The sequence below is a fragment of the Prunus mume genome, linkage group LG7 (assembly GCF_029339155.1).
Source record: "Prunus mume cultivar Tortuosa linkage group LG7, ASM2933915v1, whole genome shotgun sequence".
Taxonomy (NCBI): domain Eukaryota; kingdom Viridiplantae; phylum Streptophyta; class Magnoliopsida; order Rosales; family Rosaceae; genus Prunus; species Prunus mume.
This window is the reverse complement of record NC_142704.1, coordinates 15,200,302-15,220,246: the sequence shown is the minus strand read 5'-3', so window position 1 is coordinate 15,220,246 and position 19,945 is coordinate 15,200,302. Positions and strand designations below refer to the sequence as shown.

The following is a 19,945-nucleotide window of genomic DNA, read 5'->3' as shown; positions in this document are numbered from 1 at the left end:
TAGCGTTATTATTCAATGCAAAGTTTCAGAAATTCAATATTACGATGTACAATTTAACGTACAAAGGGTCATTCATGAGAATTTACACACATTTGTACTCATATAGTGTCATGATAATTTCCACATTAATCTCATAATAATTCAAAGTTTGGGAGGTCAAAGTCTTGGGGGGTTTCTATATGACATTTATTTTCATTACTACCTAGTTCACCCAACAAATGAGGTAACTCTTGTGTTTGGCTTGATCCGTTTTGTTTCTAATTTATTTACTATAAAAAGCAAAACACTCTGAAACACTTAGAGACAACGAATCAAACTAAACTCTATCAAAGGGCTTGTAGCTCAAGTGGTTAAAAGCATTTACCCTTGCACCTCAGGTCCTAGGTTCAATTCTCCCCCTCCACCAATATCACTTGTATCAAAATCAAACTAAGCTCCAAATGGCCAACCCTTTGAGCACTCTACTACTTGTGGCTCTACTTTCTCTTTCAGCTGCTGCAGCAACAAGAACTAAGCTGCAACCAACCAACAATGTGGATGGTGGTATTTGCAAATCATTGGTGGAGACACAAGGCTATGCTTGCGAAGAACATGAAGTAACTAAGTTTTATAAAATGCCAGCCTTAGTTTTATCTTTTTTCATCAGTTTATATATGTCACTCTTCTTTTGGCATTGACTAATTAAACTTTGTTGTATCTTTTTTCATGGAACTTTTTGTGGGTTTAAGGTAACAACAGCAGATGGTTATGTCCTTGGCTTGCAAAGGATTCCAGCTGGTCGGTCCAGTAACAAGACAGCAGCTAAGCTGCCTGTTTTGTTACAACATGGACTCCTTATGGTTTGTACCTAATTGAGCCACCATATATCTGAACCCTAAATGTACACAGTACATGGCATAACAAACCAATTAAGAAACAATTTATGTGTGATAACAGGATGCTTCAGCTTGGCTGCTCAATGAGCCGGATAAGGCTTTGGCATTCATCTTGGCAGATAAGGGTTTTGATGTATGGCTTGCCAACGCTCGCGGGACAGAATCTAGCCGCGGACACACATCACTTAGCCCTAATGATCCGGTTCGATCACTGTGCTTTTATTTTAGGGAGTTTCACTAAAACACCCAAAATGGGGATTGAAATTATAAAAAAACCCAAGCACTATTTAAACATATAAACACACCCAAAACTCATCATTACACACACTCAAAACCTATTTATAAACACACCCAAAAAGTTGACTTTGGAGTTGATTTTGGGTGTGTTTATATGTTTAAATAGTGCTTGGGTTTTTTTATAAATACATGTCTAGGATTGGGTTTATTTATAAATTTGTATTTATTTTAATCACATCATGCTTTGCTTTTATTTTAATCACATCATAATCTGCATCGTAATTAAGCTTATACATACTAATGATGCATGTTTATATATGTAGGCATACTGGGACTGGTCATGGGATGAATTGACTGCTTATGATCTTCCTGCTGCATTCCAGTACGTGAACAATCAAACAGGACAGAAATTACACTACGTTGGTCATTCCTTGGTAAATATTTGCATGCACTTTGCTGGATCCAGTTTTTTATTTTATTTTTTCCATTTTGTAAGACATAATTAACAAACAAGTATGACTGAGACTTGGAAAGTATTGAAATTATAGGGCACTTTGACTGCCCTTGCCGCCTTCTCCCAAGAAAAGCTGTTAAACTTGCTAAGATCAGCTGCTTTGCTTAGTCCAATTGCTTATCTTGGTCAGATATCGCCGTTTGGAAGAACTGCTGCCGACATATTTTTAGCTCAAGTAACACAACTTAAATGAACTTTTATTTTATTTTGAAATTATGGGATTCTTAGTTCATTCATTGTGATGAAAGTAGAATAACCGACCCAAGTGTTATGTGTTTTATTTAACAGGGACTGGCGTTGTTGGGTTCCCAGGCATTTCCAAACGAGTGAGATTAGCAACTTAACCTATTTTTCTTAAGTAGCAAAGGCAAATGCAGACAAAATAATAAGTTTAATTCATTTTTGTACAGAATTTTCTCTCCAGAAATTGGAGAGAAACCCAACTTCCTATACATACTCTTCACAAATTTCTCCTGCCTCTGAGGCCAACAATGCTAGCCTAGAGCATGAGAAGTTTATCAACTATGTCTTATAATTTGTCGCATTGTTTTAAAGGAGTTGACAAGGATGCTCTTTACATTAACGATTACGTAGAAAACTTTCCTTCAAGTAAAATTTATAAGGATTTTTCATAGCAAAAAAAATAAAATAAAAGGTCGAATGTTAATCTATCTGATTCTTGGTCACTCATTTGTGAAAATTGACATGATAATAACAATTTTCCTGTTCTTTCCAAAATCCCAACAGTCAGGTAAACCGACTTTTGGATTTTATCTGCACAAGACCAGGCATTGACTGCTCCAACTTTCTATCAGTAACAACAGGTGACTACCATGTTAAGCTTTCCCATTCATACTTTTTAACTTGAATTTATTTTTTTCCTCCTCTGTTGATTAACTTGGTTTTTGCAATCTATAGGCCCAAATTGCTGCCTCAGTTCTTCAAGCATTGATGCTCTTTTTAAGCATACGCCACAAACTACTTCGACAAAGAATGCTCTCCATCTCTTTCAGAGTAAGTCTCTTTTATTTCCAAGTTTAGTTATGGTCACCTAAAACTAAAGGTCTAAAGTCCGCTAAAAACCTCAAGTATTTGTTTGAAAATCCACCCTAATTGCATTCAATACTTAATCTAATTTCAATTTTCGCTTCTTGTTGATTTTCGAAAGTGGTCAGAAAGGGCACCATAGAAATGTATGATTACGGTCTATCAATCACAAACATGCAGCACTACAGGCAGCCTACTCCTCCTGTGTACAACATGGCAAACATTCCAAAAGATGTTCCTCTATTCCTCAGCTATGGAGGGAGGGATCCTCTTTCGAACGTGTTTGATGTGAAACTTTTGCTGGACAACCTCAAAGATCATGACAAGGACAAGCTTGTGGTACAGTTCAGAGAGGATTATGCCCATATGGATTTTATTATGGCTATGAATGCCAATCAGGTTGTGTATGATCCTCTACTTTCCTTCTTCAGGCTCCATTGAGAGTTCATCTACTATTGTAATCCGCTTTTGGGATTTTATCTTTCTTTAAGCTTGAATTGTCAAATTTAAGAAGTTTTGTTTATGTTTTTCCTTCAAACATACATGTGAGCTTTCTTGTAGTGTATCTTGGTTTATCAGGAATAAAGTAATAAGTTATTTTGCCACATCCAGAATCCATTGAATATGAGTTTATATGCATAACAACTATCAACTCCCACAGACAGTGACGTAGAATGACCAAAAGAAAACCACCGATTTTAGTTTCATTGTCAACAAACCATTGTACATTGTAAACCCCTATTTTGTTACCAGACATTTTATGTCAGATTTGGAGATTTGCTATAGTGAGGCTTAAAAATTGAAGGTCGAGATGAACTTCTTTGATTCAGATAAACACGTGGGTTAGGTCAGAGCTCGTCCTCTTGCACCCAAGTTTTAATCCTCCTCTCGCTTATATATATATTTTAATTATTTTTAAAAAGGTATAATGCGGTGCACGCTTGAGGACATCTTTGTAACACATGTATAGGCTTCCATGATATGGGCTACGATTTTCATCAATTGTACTTTGAAGAATCCGATACGGCCTTCAATAATCATCCTCGAATCCGGCCCAAAATCAGATTTGAAACCAAAGATAATCATACCCAATGCAAATGTGCATGGGATGTGAAGTGCAACACAACAAATTAAATGAAGTTGCTTCATTTATTAATTCGTTGCATTGCAAGGGAGCTTCTATAATGAGGAGTTAAAGTGAGGAGTTAAAGTGAGGAGACCGATCCGACCGTCAAAACATTTAAAATATTTACGTCCCATGATTTCTTTATATTTGTTGATGGTGAAATTTGACCTCCTCAAATAATCTCCTCACTTTAAGTCCTTATTATAACCTTTCCGGCATTGCAATAGATAAAAGTATAACAATTGGCACCATGTGATGCCCAACAAACAGGTTCACCCAACATTTCCAATTCTAAACCCCAACTTTAGCCCCTCGTTTACTCAATCTCTTTGTTAGTATGTCTTTATACCATGTTCTGTTCCTTCAAGAGGGAGAGACAGTTTATCCAACTTACCCAATTTTGTCCCCATGCATGTCTTTTTTTTATTTTTTTATTTTATACAAGTGATACTGAAGGAGGGGAGAATCAAACATTGCAGGACCTCGGATGTAGGATAAATGTTCTTAATCACTTGAGCTACAAGTAAGATGTTCTGAAAACCTAAAGAAAATACAAAACAATTAAGACTAATTTATACTTATCTAAGCAATACCTTTTTTTTTTTAATCTTCTGGAGATCAGCATTTTGTTTTACTCATATCCTTGTGCATTGCATGAGGAGACACTCCTAGATATTAGTAATTTCCTACAAATTTGCAACCAGTAAAGGCTCGAGAATTTTGGATGTACATACAAACCGATGACCAATTTGTTTAACTGATCTGCAACCTGAGAGAAGAAAGCCCACACCATTTGGTAATAAAACGACAATGAGATCTTAATCAGCCACATGGGCCGCTCATAATCGTGGTTTAATTAGTACCCATATTTTTTTAATGGTTAATTAAGATTAATTTAATCTAAGCACCAAGGAAGGAATCAATTGGGTAAAGCGTGTGTTTATAAATAGTTTTAGGGGTAGGGCCACTTGGAAAGCGACAAGGAACATTATAAATGGTGTGGTGTACTTTGCAAGTTGGCTTTAGTGTAAACAGTTTTCGAAAAAGATGGTTTGATGTGTTTTGTTTTGTCAATGGGAGGCTGATGGGTTTGGACTTGGAGTTGTTTCAAAGGCTATACAGCTAGTCATGTGATTTACCTAAATTTTGCGTTTTGGTTCATAATTAAGCAATCAAATTTGCGAACTTACACGCGCCCTTCATGATGCTGTTTTGGCGTGTAGTGATAGTGAACTACCAAAACTGTATATGCATCTACTTTGGGTCTATATTTTAGGTCATCATGGTTCGTTGAGTGGTCCCTTGAGTGATGTAGCATCACTTCTACGATCGAATACACATCTGTATCTGTATGGTGATTTGTCCCTGTTTGTATTGAGTATGTGTTAGTACCGTAGAGAAATCATTAGAGTTGAATGTACAAAGATTTTGTATTTCAACTGTTATTATACCGATAATTTTTTTATATACAAAGTGATATCGTGGAAGTGGGGAATCAAATGTAGGACCTCGAGTGCATGAGTAAATACTCTTCATCCCTTGACCTTCACGCCCCGTACTTATTTAACATGCACATTATCATACTATCGATTTGAATCATTAGTCAAATTGATTTTTTTTCTTCTTTTAAGTGTATACCAAATTAACAGCGTGGATATCATTACATGTCAAGTATGAGAATATTATAATGAGGTTCCTAAGTTCAACTTCATCTAAATTTTATGTAATATTGTGGATGACTATTTAGTCATCTAGTCATATTTGGTTTGGGAGGTTTTAAATAATGGATTGAAGAACTTAATGGTACTGAATATAAGAATTAATGAAGTTGAATTAATTTTAAGTTAACCTACACTCATAGTTGAGGGATTCCTCAAACAACCTTATTCAAGAGATACTCTTATAGGACCCAATTCGCATTATATTTTAATCATCTGAACCGTCTATTTTTTTGGTATTCTCATCCCTACAAAAAAAAAAAATTTACTCAAATACGAAACCATTTAACCCCTCAATTAAATGGTAGTCATTTTAGTGTTTTCTTGAAATATCGTGTTGGTCAATTTTGTTGATCACAAATGTCTTAATGGTTTTCAATTTGTGTAATTTTTTGCAATGATGATTTTTTAAAAACTTAAAATATATACAGTTTGGATCGTTGAAGTAGAATTCACAGTGGACCCTACAAGGCGTTTGAAAGGATCCATCAATAGAACATGATTGATATATAGAAAGCTTATGAGGGATCTACAAATAACCTAATAAGAGGGACACTCTTTTAGGGCCCATTCTTCATTGTATTTCAATGATCCAACTTGTATATTTTTAGGTATTGCCTCAAAAATCATTTCTATAAAAAAAAAAACACTTAAATATGAAATCATTTAACGACTCAATTAAATAGTTGTTGGTCACAACTAGATGTCTTACTAATTTTCAATTTATCTAATTTTTTGCAATGATAATCTATAACGAAGACTTCAAAATAAACGATTCAGATCCTTGAAGTAAAATTCATATTGAACCCTACAAAGTGTCACTCAATTATTATTCGGATTCCTTAGTAACTACAGAATGGCTATAAGATTATAATGATAATATATTGTTTTTCGAAATCATGCATGGAGGTATTGTTTAATATCTACAGAAAATATTAATTTTATAAACAATATATATTAATTTTTTTTTAATGTTAATTTACAATTGTACTCCAAGCTTCAACATCGATCCTTCATTTTGAGTTAAAAATCATTCATCATACCACTTTTTACAAATTCCTATGACATAGTTTACTTCTAGTTATTTAGCATTTGACCAATAACTTCATCTTCGATCCATGCATACTTCTCTTTGTCGCCTAATAAATAAACTCGGATATGATTGCTAAAGTCATATATTTTTGTAATGAAAGATAAATAATTATAAACATAGTATCTAAATTATGGATTAACTTATAATAAGAAAAAGATACGTGTTGGTTGGTACTTTTTGATAAATAATTACAGACCTGAATGCAGTTTTTCTTGCTAAATATTAATATATATGGATAATCTAACTGTACAATTCCTAAGTTCTCATCATACAATGATTGGTCCAAAAAGAAAATAAAAATTAATCCTAGGTCTTGGCAATTCCATTATCCCAACTTTTAATAATATTCAAGATACTAGGAACGAAAAAACAACATAAAAAGTAGTTATTTTTAAATTCATGAACACAGTTACTAATATACACAAACAAATCTTAGAATTTAGAAACTGGTCTTCAATATTACTGCAGTTTTACTTTAACGATCTAAATTATCTATGTTTTAAGTTTTCATTCAAAGATCATTCTTGTAAAAGACAAATTGAAACCATAAAAGCATTTAGTTGTGATAAACAAAATTGACGAGCACGGTGTTTTAAAAAACACTAAAATGAATGGTTTCAAATTTGAGTGGTTTTTTGTATGGAAATTTTTTAAGAGAATACATAAAAATAAACAATTTGAATCATTAAAATACAATACGATAGTAAACCCTTTTAGAATTATCGAAGTTAAGGTTTGAAATCAGTCAGTACAAGATGAATTATGAAGCAATACTATGGGATTATGGCGTGTGGTGATTACAAAGTGGTTTTGTCCTGTGGGGTGACGCATAGGAACTAATGCTCTCACAGTTGAGAATTAAGCACAGCAATACCATTGGTAGCTAGCTTTCTTGCAAATCAAGTGGGCAAGTGCACAGAATAAAGACTAATATTAAAATTAAAAGGTAAATAAGAAAGAAAAATGATGAAATCAAAAGCTTGTGGGGACCTCGGATTTAAGCATATATTAGGGCAAGTTAATCACCTCTTTGGCATCCGAAGATTTTGTATTATTAGTTGATTGAGATTGACGATGATGTTAATTATAATCGAGATTATCAAAATGATATATGCATTGTCAAATGCGTGTAATGAAACACGACAAGTTGGAGCAAGGAAGACCTGGAAGCACGTGCTTGTAACAAACATAATTGGGAGACTATTGCTCTCAATTATTTGAGATGGTCAATTGAAGAAATCTATGTGCCATCTTCGTTTTTACTCTAATAAAGTAGAACCTTGATGTTCAAATTAGTGATGGGTGAAGTTTGAATTCCAAGTCTCTGCATTTAGTATCCGTGCATCTACACGAATTTAGGAGAATATTAACCATTAGATTAATCTAAATGTTTAATCCTTAAACCCTAAAACGACATCCTTTTGGCTACAAGCACAAAGTCAACACCAAAAATATGAATATAATAGATCATTTTAGAAGACTAGGTGCTAACGATTCTTTCAGACTTGCTGATGGCATATTAAAAAGATTAAGTTTGCCAGAAGGATAGAGACGTTATTTGAAGCATAATTAATATAAAACTTGTATATATTGTTATGATTATTATTTAACTTAAATAATAAAATCACACTTTGAAGTTATTTCAAATTGTCTTGGAAACTAAAAACATTCGCAATGTGTCTATATATGTCACATGAGAATCGTACAAGAATGGCTTGTGAAAGAATGGAGAAGACGTGCTTCCCGAACCCGAGAGAGAGAGAGAGAGAGAGAGGTGTTGACGTGTGAAAAAGACCTGATGAGGGGATGTAGATTAGGAGTTGGTGGATCTTCCCAAGGACAATATTGTGATGGAGAGAGAGAGAGGTTGGGTGGTCTTATTCTTATCACAAAGTCAAAGGACATGGTCCTTTTGATCTTTTCTCTCTTGTGTGCCTCTTTGTTGTCTTGAAGGTCACCCCTCGTGGGTTTGTCTTTTTATGAAATCCAAGCATGTGACCCTATTAATCTCATCTCCTCTCTCTCTCTCTCACTATATTTTCTAGTAGTGGTTGTCCACCGTACAACTAGAACTAGGTTAAAAATCTTTGAGACCTGAGCATTTTCAGAAACCTTTCAACACTCAAGGATCTCTCTCTCTCTCTTCTCTGTACATGCGTGGCCTAAAATTCGGGGGGCTTTTCCTAGGACTGGACTGAGAGAGAGAAGGACAGGGTTGTTGCCATAATAATAATAGCAATAGCTTTATCGATCTTCCTGCCCCAAGCTCTATATATATACGCAAAGCCAAGCAAAGCAGAAGCCTTTCTTTCTTTCTGAGCCCAATCTGCTTCCACCAGTTATTTCACAGGAATATTAAACTTGCATTCCTTCACCAAGCAAGCTAATCCAATCGTAGACCAACGCGCAGGTAAATGTACGTGTGTAACAAAACCCAATTAGTTAGAAAAGAAAAAAAAAACAATTGGTTAAATTAAAAATGTGACTTGGAAATAATGTGCTTGTGGGTTTAGCTATAAAACCATGTGTAATTGTGATTCATTTGAGGTGACATATGTTTAACATATTATTTGTCTTTTTATCTATAATGAGATACTCTTCTTTCTTGTGAATCACAATTTGACACATGTGCAAAAATAATTCATTAAAAATATAAAAATAAGAATTTATACACACATATCACATTACTATTGACAGGAATGTAAGAGCTCCTACTAACTTGATAAGGAAAGAAGTGTTTTCCTTGCTTAATCTTCTAAGTTCATTATGAGACTTAATAAATATATATTTTTGTGGATTTTTGTTATGTAAGTCGTATGTGGATGCACGATAACTTATATACTAATCAACGACTATAAATCAATTTTCTAGCAAAAGGAAAAAGGAAAAAACTTATGTGTAACGGATTTATGTAACAACTGTGATTGTAACCAGTGGCGAATCCAGGATTTGAAATCCAACTGGGCGAAACTCACATTAAAAACTCAAGGTTATGAGTGAATCTCATTAATAAACATAAAAATATACACCTAGTATGAGGACATAATGAGTTTTACCCTCAAATGCATCTCTATACATAAATAAAAGTATAGCGAAAAAAAAAATATTCTTTTTCTTTAAAAAAAAATTTCCAACAAATTCTTTATTTTCTTGGGATTCGAATTGTGATCTGACATAACAAAAGATAACCTATTTAATCCAACATCCCAACAAAAAATCAAATAAATTATCATAATAACATCAATGCCTTTAATCAAACATTAACATACCAACAACAAATCAAAACATCTCAACAATACCAATATCAAATCAAACATCTCAACAAAATTCCAAAAATCAAATAGGAGATAATTAAAGAGGATAAATTTTAGGTTATGCATACATAACATATGGCTTACTTTTTGGGTGGGCATTGGTTTGTATGTTTCACATGGGTTAGCCTATTTCATATGGGTATTTTTTATTTTTGAAAATTTTGGGGTAGGCAGTAGCCTACCTTGCCTTAGGTATAGGACCGCCCCTGATTGTAACGTTTGTAGCATGAAGTAAATATAATTGTTACACCAACTCGTTGTATACAAGTTTTTCTCTACTGTTGGTGGAAAACAGGAGAGAAAGTAGAATTAAGGAAGCTGAAAGGAGCTGAGGGGAAAGTCGTATTGGGGTTAGGTAATAGCAGAACTGGTGCAGGAGGGCTATCTTAAAGAGGCCCCCGGGATTTAAGGGGTGAAAATGTGACCAAGGAGATGGAGATTGAAAAGAGACCACTTCCCAATGGAAAAAAAATTAAGTGACAGAGAGATAGAGAGAGAAGATATTGAAGAGAAAGAGCGCGCGCGAGAGAGAGAGAGAGAGAGGCCTCGTGGCCGACAGCCATTCGGTGCTCCTTAACTTCTCCTGCGTTTTTTATTTGGACACTGCACGTGATCTCCCTCTCTTTCTATCTCTCTGTGCAAACTCCCAGTTGCACTACGCTCCATGCAATCGGATTGGGTAAAGCCCATGAAGAAAGATAGATGACCACAACAAAGGATGTTGATGTGCAGAAATGGAAAAAGGACTCAACAAAGTGCTGCTGGCCATCATGATCTGAATTCGTAAACATTAGTTTTTTTATATTTATTTCTTATTTGGCTAACCCCAACAATCAGATTTATTGACTATGTCACAAGTCAAAATTGGATACCCACCAACTCTTGTTTTGGTTTTTATTAGAGCAATGATCTTTGAATTTGTACACTATTTATATTTTTGTCTTCTAACTTGGTTTTTAGTTCATGTAATTCTTCAATTCGATTTCATGTGGTACATTGTTCTGGCCTATACTTCCCTCCAAATATTTGTTGCTAATACCACCAAATTCGAGCCCTAATTCAAACCTTAAATAGTTGATGCATACCACAAATCCTGTCTTAATTAGTAAATTTAACACTAACCGAATCTTATATATTCACCCTAAACCACAAACTGAACTTTCAAACCAAAACATTTGAGACCATATTCAGTTTGTACTTTCCAAAGTCAATATATCTTGTCATAGCAATTTTTTAGGAATCCTTTTGGGATTATAAAGTCCTTTTTTACTCTAAAAAGTAAATCATGGTAATATCACGTGATCAAAATCCAAAAATGAGCACCAGTTAACATAAATGACTAAATGTGCGAGACAAAGTTGAGCTGAAAAACTGCAAGAACTAGAATTCGAGTTGGATGACCAAAATCTAAAGTGTGTATAATTAAATTGAGTTTATGGACCATTGCTCTAATTAAGCCTTATTTTTTTCCTTTCATATGGTAAAAAGTTGTTATTGGATCTCCAAGATAATCATGATGCACTCTTTTCTCTCTTATCTTATAGACCATAGAGTAATACAAAATAGCTAATTTAGAGTGGTAATAATAGCCCCTTTTTAAAAAAAAGAGAGAGCATATTCTACTAAAAGTTAATAGTCAGAAAGGCTGAAAATCTAGAAACTCTAATTACCAAAAATAAGCCAAATTATATTAAATAAACCTCACTACTAACTTTGGGTCACACCAAAACCACTTTGCTTTAAAGTCCAAGATGGTGAGAGTAATAGAAAAAACATATCCTAAAGTGGTTTAAGAGCTCTTGAGCACTTTTTCGTTACATGCCAGTTTTTAAGAGGAAGTTCTACCCATGGGTTCTTAACAATTGATATCAGAACCAAGTTTCACTATATACAACTGGACCCAATTCTATGGAAAAGGGCTACCTATAGGCTCAATTAAGATGAATGGTGTTATGTATAGCATAATATCGAGTCATTGAATATTGCTAGCTGAGTGAAGCTGCCTCAAATGAAGTGGACCAGTGTCAATAGAGTGGGCCAACGAGGACATTAAGTACGGAAGCATGGCGGAATGTTAGGACTCAAGATCCCACATTGGAAAAATAGCATATCCTAAAGTGGTTTAAGAACTCTTGGGCACCCTTACTTTACAAGCCGGTTTTTAAGGGCAAGTTCTACTCATGGGTTCTTAACAATTGGTAGTAAACATTTTCTTTGATTTAGTGCACGAAATTTTGACATAAATCTCTTGCTTGTTTTGCGAGGGATTGACATACTATATATATAGTACCCACTTCCTTGCACCCAAGTTCGACCCTCTCCTTATACATTAATATTTTAAAATATCACTTTGTGAAGAAAAAAAAAAGTACCAGACTTTTACAATTAAGGGTAAACTGTAACAGTCAAGCAATGATATGATTATGAAAAATAAATAATTTAACAATTAATGTATGTGAACGCAACCGCTTCTGATAGTTAATACAATCTATTTTAGTGTTGGGAATTATTTATTGAAAAATATATATAATAAAGGCAAGTTAATTGCTTCTACGGTAATAAATAAGTACATACATTAACCATAACATGCATGTTTGCGATGCAAATTATTACAAACGCAGCCTACGAAGATGAAGAAATCACCTATACATTGCCCTCTAGAGATAAGACCATAAGACATAAACAATAGATTATATTGATTGAGTTATATTTCGAGCTAGCTGAACCTCTAAGCAACTTTTAAGAGCCATTGCTTGACTAGACTACTGGTTTATCATTATGATCATTTTAATAACTATCTAAATCAATGTGTTCGTCTATTTAGTTCGTCTTCGTTAAATGACTAAATAATCCATATACGAGACCTAATAATTAAACAGTTTGGATCTTCGTACATGCAATCCCTATTGGGTTTTGTTAAAAATAAGTACCCCTCTCAAAAAGTTTTCTAATTGGATTAGTCTTTTCACTTTTAATAACTGTTTCAAAGATAACGACCCATATTTTCTCTTAATCATAGTAGGTTTGTGTATATATACGAATACGATCATGTGTTTAGCCACTAAAGCATGATTCACATTACAACTGTATATTATAAAATGGATAAGGAAAATAAAATAATTTTTAATTATAATAAAAGGTTAATTATTATTATTATTATTAGTATTACGTACTTTTTAGTCTTCCACGCATAAATTTAATTGGTAAATTTCAACGCCTCCAAATGGCCGCATTTGGTTTGAAAAATTCGGGTCATGGATTACTTTTACCCAATCAGACAACAAATTAGATTTCTTAATTTCATTAAGTAATAAATTTGTATTGGTGGAGAAAGAACCTTTCCAGCCAGTTATTAATTATTTTCTTTTGCATCGTTTACTTTGCTTTTATAATTTGTTAATGAGTTAGGTAAGTCACGGTCTTTATATAATTTAGCACCTCACGGATGAAAATGAAGCATTTCCTACTTGGAATTGGAACACAAACCTTCTTTCTAGAAGTAAAGCTGTTCAATAGTTAGTTTAAACCTTGGATTTAAGGTTTTAAAAATTTTAAATTTTACAAAATTCGAAAAAAGAAATACAAATTCACGTGAAGACGAATTTAAATTTAAAATATCTTCCAACATTATTCAAAACTATATAGTTTGTTGTACTAATATGAATTGGCATTCTATACTTTATAGCATTTTATTATGACCTTATCGGTTTAACATCAAATTAACCGAAGTTGAGAAATATGTCAACTCATCATATTAATTGATAATCAAATATTTCGTTCTTATTATAAAATTCGCAATCTTAGAGCATCCACAATGGACTCCATAAACCATTTTTTTAGACAAATTTTAGCGAGGAATTGGAAAAATTAGAAAAATACAACTTCAACTATACTCCATATCCACCTTCTAAAATAGGGAGACCTCTAGGAGCTCCTAAATCTGAGGAGAAATAAAGGACTCATAGTGGCTCCCTATAATTTAATGTTGCTTTGTTTTATGCATAGTTCAAACTTTTAATAATGTTATCTTTTTTTTTTATTATATATTTTTATAATAGAGATGGACCAATCATATTGAATTAAAAAATATCTATAATATTTATGACTCCCTAAACTAGGGAGTATGATTGAAGTTCAAATTTTATAGAGAGCTCCTAAAATAAATTTTTTATGTTTTTAGCTAAATTTTAACTAAAAAATAGAGGACATTATTGTAAATGCTCTTATAGATTTATCAAAAGTTATTGGTGAATTGAACTTGGCTAAATATGTTGATGTATTATGTATAACTTATAACATGACACAAATTCTAATGACCATATATGTGACATACCACTGACAAATCAAATATATGGATGATGGAAATGTATAATGAGTTAAGAGTGTGTGATTTGCAACTTTATTTACGATTCATATAGAATTTAGATGGTTCATTATACGTAATTCCTCAACTTTTTCTTCACAAAATCCTCATAACTTACAAAATTTTCCAAATTTTGAAAACTTTGGGCTGATGTTTTCTCATACCACGTATATTACTTTTTTTTTCTGTCAACTTACTACGTATATTACTAAGTAGCTCTTGATTTATTAGTATTTGTCTTTTGAAAATTAGAAGAGGTTTCAAGTTTCAAATTCTCTCTTCCTTATCTGAAAAAAAAATATATGAGTACACACGGGTTAATTCAGCCCCAGTTCTACCCCACACATGTCAAACGGATCGATCAAACCTATACAGCTTATATTGAATCTGTTTCAACTAAAAACTATTAGTGTCCAAACCAGACCAAACCTAGTTGGTTCTATTCGTTCTATTTTGATCAGTTTTGTTGGTTGGTATGATAGGAAGACAAATTCGAGTGATGAAAGAGGTGGTGAATTGGGGAGTTGCAACGATTGAGATGGAAAGAGGTAGAGGCCGATTTTCCATTAGGGACTAGTCTATGTTGCCAGGGATCAATCAATGGAGATCGAGAGGCGTAAGAGACAAATAACCCAGCGTAGGGGGTGTAAGATCTTGAAAGAGATGAGAGTTGACGAGTGAAAAAATTTGATGACATGTGCAAACGTCGAAGAATATGAGAGAAACGAGGGTTATGTTTAGCTCTTAAAGAAATGAGGGGATTGGGTGCTACAAATCAAACATGAACACATTAAAAAAAACATACATAAGAAAAAACCTCAAAATCCAGTTTGATTCGATTGGAATTTTAAAAGGTTAAAGTTATAAACCGAATTAAGTTTGTTCAATTCAATTGTGAACCGGTTAACTTTATTTTTGTTAAAAGTCCACATCCAGCTGGTTTGGACCAATTCGTCGGTCCTCCGATTTATTTACACAGCCCTAAAAGAAATGTATAACCCTGTACTTAAGTGAAAACTTGATCATAGAAAATCAATATATTCGATGGATTCAATGATATAATTGGTCTTTGTTATAATTAATTATTGCTAATGAAAGCTGAGGCCAAGCCAGTCAAGCAAGGATGGCTGGCTAAAGAGAGGAGGAGAAGAGGGGACCGTCCAGGTTGGGTGAAGAAGACAAAAGTGGGGCCCATCCGCCGCAGCACCATCTCCCACTTGCCCCATTCACCCCTCGTTTTTGTAATTTTATAATGCAAATTTGTCTCCCCGGTCACGTTTGAAGCTAACCCAACTGGTCAACTATTCCAAGTGTTTTTGAACCATGGTTAATTACTTATTACACTCAAGTCCAAACCCATGGTTACCTATTACACCCAAGTCCAAACCCATGGTTACTTATTACACCCATGTCCAAAACCCCATGACCAATGCATCTGCGATCCATCATCTAACCCCACCCACACACTCTCTCTCTCTCTCTCTCTCTCATCTAAGGTTCTTTTCCTCAAATCTTTATGAATATCATTTGATCACACAAACTTTTGAAATGCAACTTCCCCACGCTCTCCCTTGATCCTTAATTCGTCATCAAACTCGCCCATCCAATTTAAATATAATTTCTTGGTGCCACATCTCATTCAAATATTACAAAGCTAAAGTATTTAGGTTTGTTTTTTCTTCATTCAAAACAATATTATAAAGAGTTGTTTCTCTTATCAAAAAACTTCATCACCTTATACTAACTTACCATCATAAGTCAACAATTTTTTTTTTCCATTTTTAGATTATTCTATGTATTGGTCCATCTTCATTTATATGATTAATCTCTTATATTTTTGTCCAAGCTAGTGATTTAAATTTTGAAAGCCAACTAATAATATGATCATAATGTTGATATTGCATTTAAAGTTGAAACTATATTTTATTTCCATTTCATCTTTTTTATTTGTTATATAAAATAGTGCTTTTATTTGTATCACATTTATTGATTACATTACTGACCACCTTTGTAATACAGGTAGATCTCATATACTTTAGTGTGGCACACTCATATTAAAGAGGTGGTTAACAAAGTAATCAATAAATCTTACCATGAACACCCTAATATCATACTATTTTAGAAATAAGCACCGCATTAGAGAATGGTTACCACTCATTTGTCTTGTTAAATGAATTAGTCACTTTTTATTTTATTTTGAGTTTTGTGCTTGCATATATAATTAAAATTGTAAAATTTTATTAGTATTAGCTATAAATGTAACCGACATTCTATAATTTTACAAGTTCACATCCCATCTTAACATTTCTATCATTTTAACTGATTCTAATGTCCAGAAGAAGCTACATAGTTTTAGGCTTCCATCAAATTATCAACCTTGATTAAATTATAATTTGAGTTTATAATTTTTATTTATACAAATGATATTGAGAGATGGAAAATCGAACGCAACCCCTCATATACATACATGAATAAATATTTTTAATGAGTTGAGCTACAACACACTTACTAAATTCAAATGACTTATCATTCAGCTCTTTAGCAAAATAACTGATAAGTAGATCAAGATCAAGAATTTTATATTTATATAAAAATAATAAAATAATAAATATAATTCCACCCTTATTATATTGAAGATGACGTTTACTTCACGCTCTAAGATTGAGAGTCATGCTTGTAACCATGCCCTTCTTCCTCAGAATAAGAAAGCAATATTAAACTTTGAACAAAATATTAATTTAGTGATATATTTAAACTTTTGGTGTGAGAGAAATGACTGCGTTTTGGGTCCTTTGTCGCCCCTACCCCCACACCACCTCCTCTCATCCCTCCTCTTCTTCTTCTCCTTCCCTTTCTCTGCAATCGATCCTCCTTGTTCTTCTTGTCGTTGTTATTTTTCTTTTCTTTAAATCTCTTTCTCTCTCTCTCATATATAATTCAACTACTCTTAAAACTTCGAGTACCGGAGCACACCCTCTCTCTCCCCCCATCTCTCTCTTCTTTTTCCATTCTCTTCTTATTTTCTCTATATATTAATTTTCCCACTTCCATAAAATAAACAAAAGCAGAAAAACACAAACAGTTTTTAATTTGCTATTCCCAGTTCCATAAACTAATTTTATATAAAAAATCATTTTTAATAATTTTCTCCCCTTGTTTTCTGTTTTTCTTTTTGATGTGTCCATGGCTGGTTTGGATTTAGGCTCAGCTCCTCGCTACGTTCACCAGCTTCACAGGCAAGACTTGCACCTCCAACAACAACAACAAACCGACTCTGAAGACGATGCAGTAGTCAACAGGTCAACCGGCCAGTTCTCCGCGGAAGATCATCACCAGGGCCTTGACCTCGGGGGCATCAACCCCGGGTCAGGAGACATCGTAGCCCGGCGGCCCCGAGGTCGTCCTCCTGGATCCAAAAACAAGCCCAAGCCCCCAGTCATCATCACAAGAGAAAGCGCCAACACTCTCCGAGCACATATTCTCGAGGTAGGCAACGGCTGCGATGTATTCGATTGCGTCGCCACGTACGCGCGGCGCCGGCAGCGTGGGATCTGTATTTTGAGCGGCAGCGGCACTGTCACCAATGTGAGCCTGCGGCAGCCGGCCGCAGCAGGCTCCGTAGTAACCCTTCATGGAAGGTTCGAGATTTTGTCGCTTTCAGGCTCATTTTTGCCCCCGCCGGCCCCGCCCGGGGCCACGAGCTTGACCATATTCTTGGCCGGCGTGCAGGGGCAGGTGGTCGGGGGCAGCGTGGTCGGTGAGTTGACCGCCGCAGGCCCCGTTATCGTGATCGCCTCCTCGTTTACTAATGTTGCTTATGAGAGGCTGCCTTTGGATGAAGAGGAGCAGTTGCAGGTGCAGGTCCCCCAGGGTTCGGGAGGTAGCGGTGGAGGCGGCGGCGGTGTCGGCAACAACCCTTTCCCCGACCCGTCTTCGGGGCTTCCTTTCTTTAATCTTCCATTGAATATGCAGAATGTTCAGCTGCCGATTGATGGGTGGGCTGGAAATAACTCAGGAGGTCGTCCACCATTTTGAGAGGGAGAGAGTAGAGCAAATTAATTGAAGTGAGATGACGCTAAGAGTTTGATGTGTTTAATTAGAATATTTTAGACGGGGATTTCAGATTTGAAGCTGGGTTGTGCATTGGATGAGATGAGCTTTGTTGGAGATAAAAGGTCAGCAAATTTCATGGACTAGCTAGTCATCATCCTCATGTTTAATTTTTTTTTTCTTTCTATCTTTTTCTGTTAAATTTGAAGTTTCCACTTCTTCTTCTTCTTCTTGTTTCTTCTTTTGGGTCTCTTGGATTTATGGAAATAGTGGCTTTTGTTCTTTATAAGGAATGGTTTGAGGTTTCAGCTTTAAACAGTTTGCAATTATTTTTATTACGTTTAGAAAGTGGCATGGTCCCTGAAATTTAGGGGGTACTGCTACCAATTGTTTCCCTTGCCTTTTGCTTAATTTATGCTTCTTTTGTTTTAATAACATGATTAAAATCTATCTTTGGAGCAGTATTGACATATATACTTGGCATAGTCTCAAGTAAATCTTGTAGGGTCTGTCGCTTGCCATCTGTTTCCTTCAATTTGCGTTGTTTTCATGAAATACTAATAGCTACGAAAGAAAAGTAGAATGCCCGTCGATAAAACCCTTGCTCTTTTTTCCTTGTTTATTGGCTCAACGTTTGGGTTTATTTATTATGCTGAAGTTACATTAGAAATGTTCAGCTCACTTATTACACTTGCTCTTTTAGCTTTCAAGAAATTTTTGCTAGGTTAATTACAGGCATCATTTTCACCTACAGATTCAAAACCTAAATAAACCGGGTGCAAGATTCTATGTAAATTTGGATTGGTTAGTCAGTACATCATGATCCCCAGTCAATTTAGGAGCATGAAGGAAATAGACTCGATGCTTCCAAGAGCTACCTACTTAAAGGGACGTTAATTTTCTAGCTAGCTGATGGTCAGTTTACTTTTTCAACTAAACAAGGAGTCTTTCATATCATTTGGCGACCTACTCCGATTCCAGCACTTCTTTGTTGAAGTTTCTGGAAGCCCATTTGGGAGCAAGCGGCTAACTTGAAAACCAGGAGGTATAGAGGAAATGAAACATAGTCGTCATGCATGGTTAATACAATGCTTCAAAGGCTGCAGTTTTCTCTCATACTAAAATACAATTTGCAGGAGAGAAGAGATAATATAAATAATCTAGCCCTTCGTGGTCGGTATTGATTCTCTTAAATTTTCAGGTTTGTGTGTCTTATGAGCTGTTTTATGAGTTATTTAAACACCTAGCTAGAGCTTTACAATGCACACATTCAATTCTATTATATAAGTCAACAATACTAAATAATCACACACTTGTTGAACTTGAGGAAACCACTTCCACACCCACATCCACTCACCCACACCACCATGCATTATATGTTTCTTCAAAGTCATCCGCTATGAAACAAAGTTGGCGATCATTAATAATCTTTCGATGGTGTTTGGTTTCTTTCATATGTATGTGGACTTCAATTTTTAATTCTCCATTTGGAATGTTTATGCAAGATGTTGATGAAGAATTAATGTGGTTGTTTTGTATTTTGGATGAAATCTATCGATGCTCCTCCACATCTATCAGTATCGTAGTACTAGTGGTCATTTTAATTAG

General features: G+C 34.6%; 2 protein-coding genes across 3 annotated transcripts; both read left to right on the top strand.

Annotated features, from left to right (window-relative positions):
- The first annotated feature begins 440 nt into the window (after positions 1-440).
- Positions 441-3,114, top strand: LOC103336977 (triacylglycerol lipase 2-like). The gene is made up of 7 exons (XM_089041950.1): positions 441-596; positions 729-839; positions 937-1,077; positions 1,436-1,546; positions 1,661-1,801; positions 2,545-2,640; positions 2,854-3,114. Exons 1-7 carry the CDS (start codon positions 441-443, stop codon positions 3,112-3,114), a joined length of 1,017 nt encoding a protein of 338 aa, XP_088898076.1.
- Positions 3,115-17,060: 13,946 nt separating this feature from the next.
- LOC103336906 (AT-hook motif nuclear-localized protein 23-like) lies at positions 17,061-19,690 on the top strand. 2 transcript variants are annotated; one of them, XR_016128448.1, is made up of 2 exons: positions 17,061-18,462; positions 19,092-19,690. XR_016128448.1 is itself a non-coding variant. In XM_008240042.2 (1 exon), the coding sequence occupies exon 1, from the start codon at positions 17,471-17,473 to the stop codon at positions 18,320-18,322; it is 852 nt and encodes a 283-aa protein (XP_008238264.1). In that variant the 5' UTR covers positions 17,061-17,470; the 3' UTR covers positions 18,323-18,672. The 2 variants fall into 2 exon arrangements, 1 of the variants encoding a protein (XP_008238264.1); XM_008240042.2 differs by lacking the exon at positions 19,092-19,690 and having other exon boundaries at positions 17,061-18,672.
- The last annotated feature ends 255 nt before the right edge of the window (positions 19,691-19,945 follow it).

Coding starts and splice junctions, on each gene's coding strand:
- LOC103336977 (XM_089041950.1), top strand. CDS start 441: ATGGCCAACCCTTTGAGCACTCTACTACTTGTGGCTCTACTTTCTCTT. Junction 1,078..1,435: donor CACTTAGCCCTAATGATCCG/GTTCGATCACTG, acceptor TTATATATGTAG/GCATACTGGGACTGGTCATG. Junction 1,547..1,660: donor ACTACGTTGGTCATTCCTTG/GTAAATATTTGC, acceptor TTGAAATTATAG/GGCACTTTGACTGCCCTTGC.
- LOC103336906 (XM_008240042.2), top strand. CDS start 17,471: ATGGCTGGTTTGGATTTAGGCTCAGCTCCTCGCTACGTTCACCAGCTT.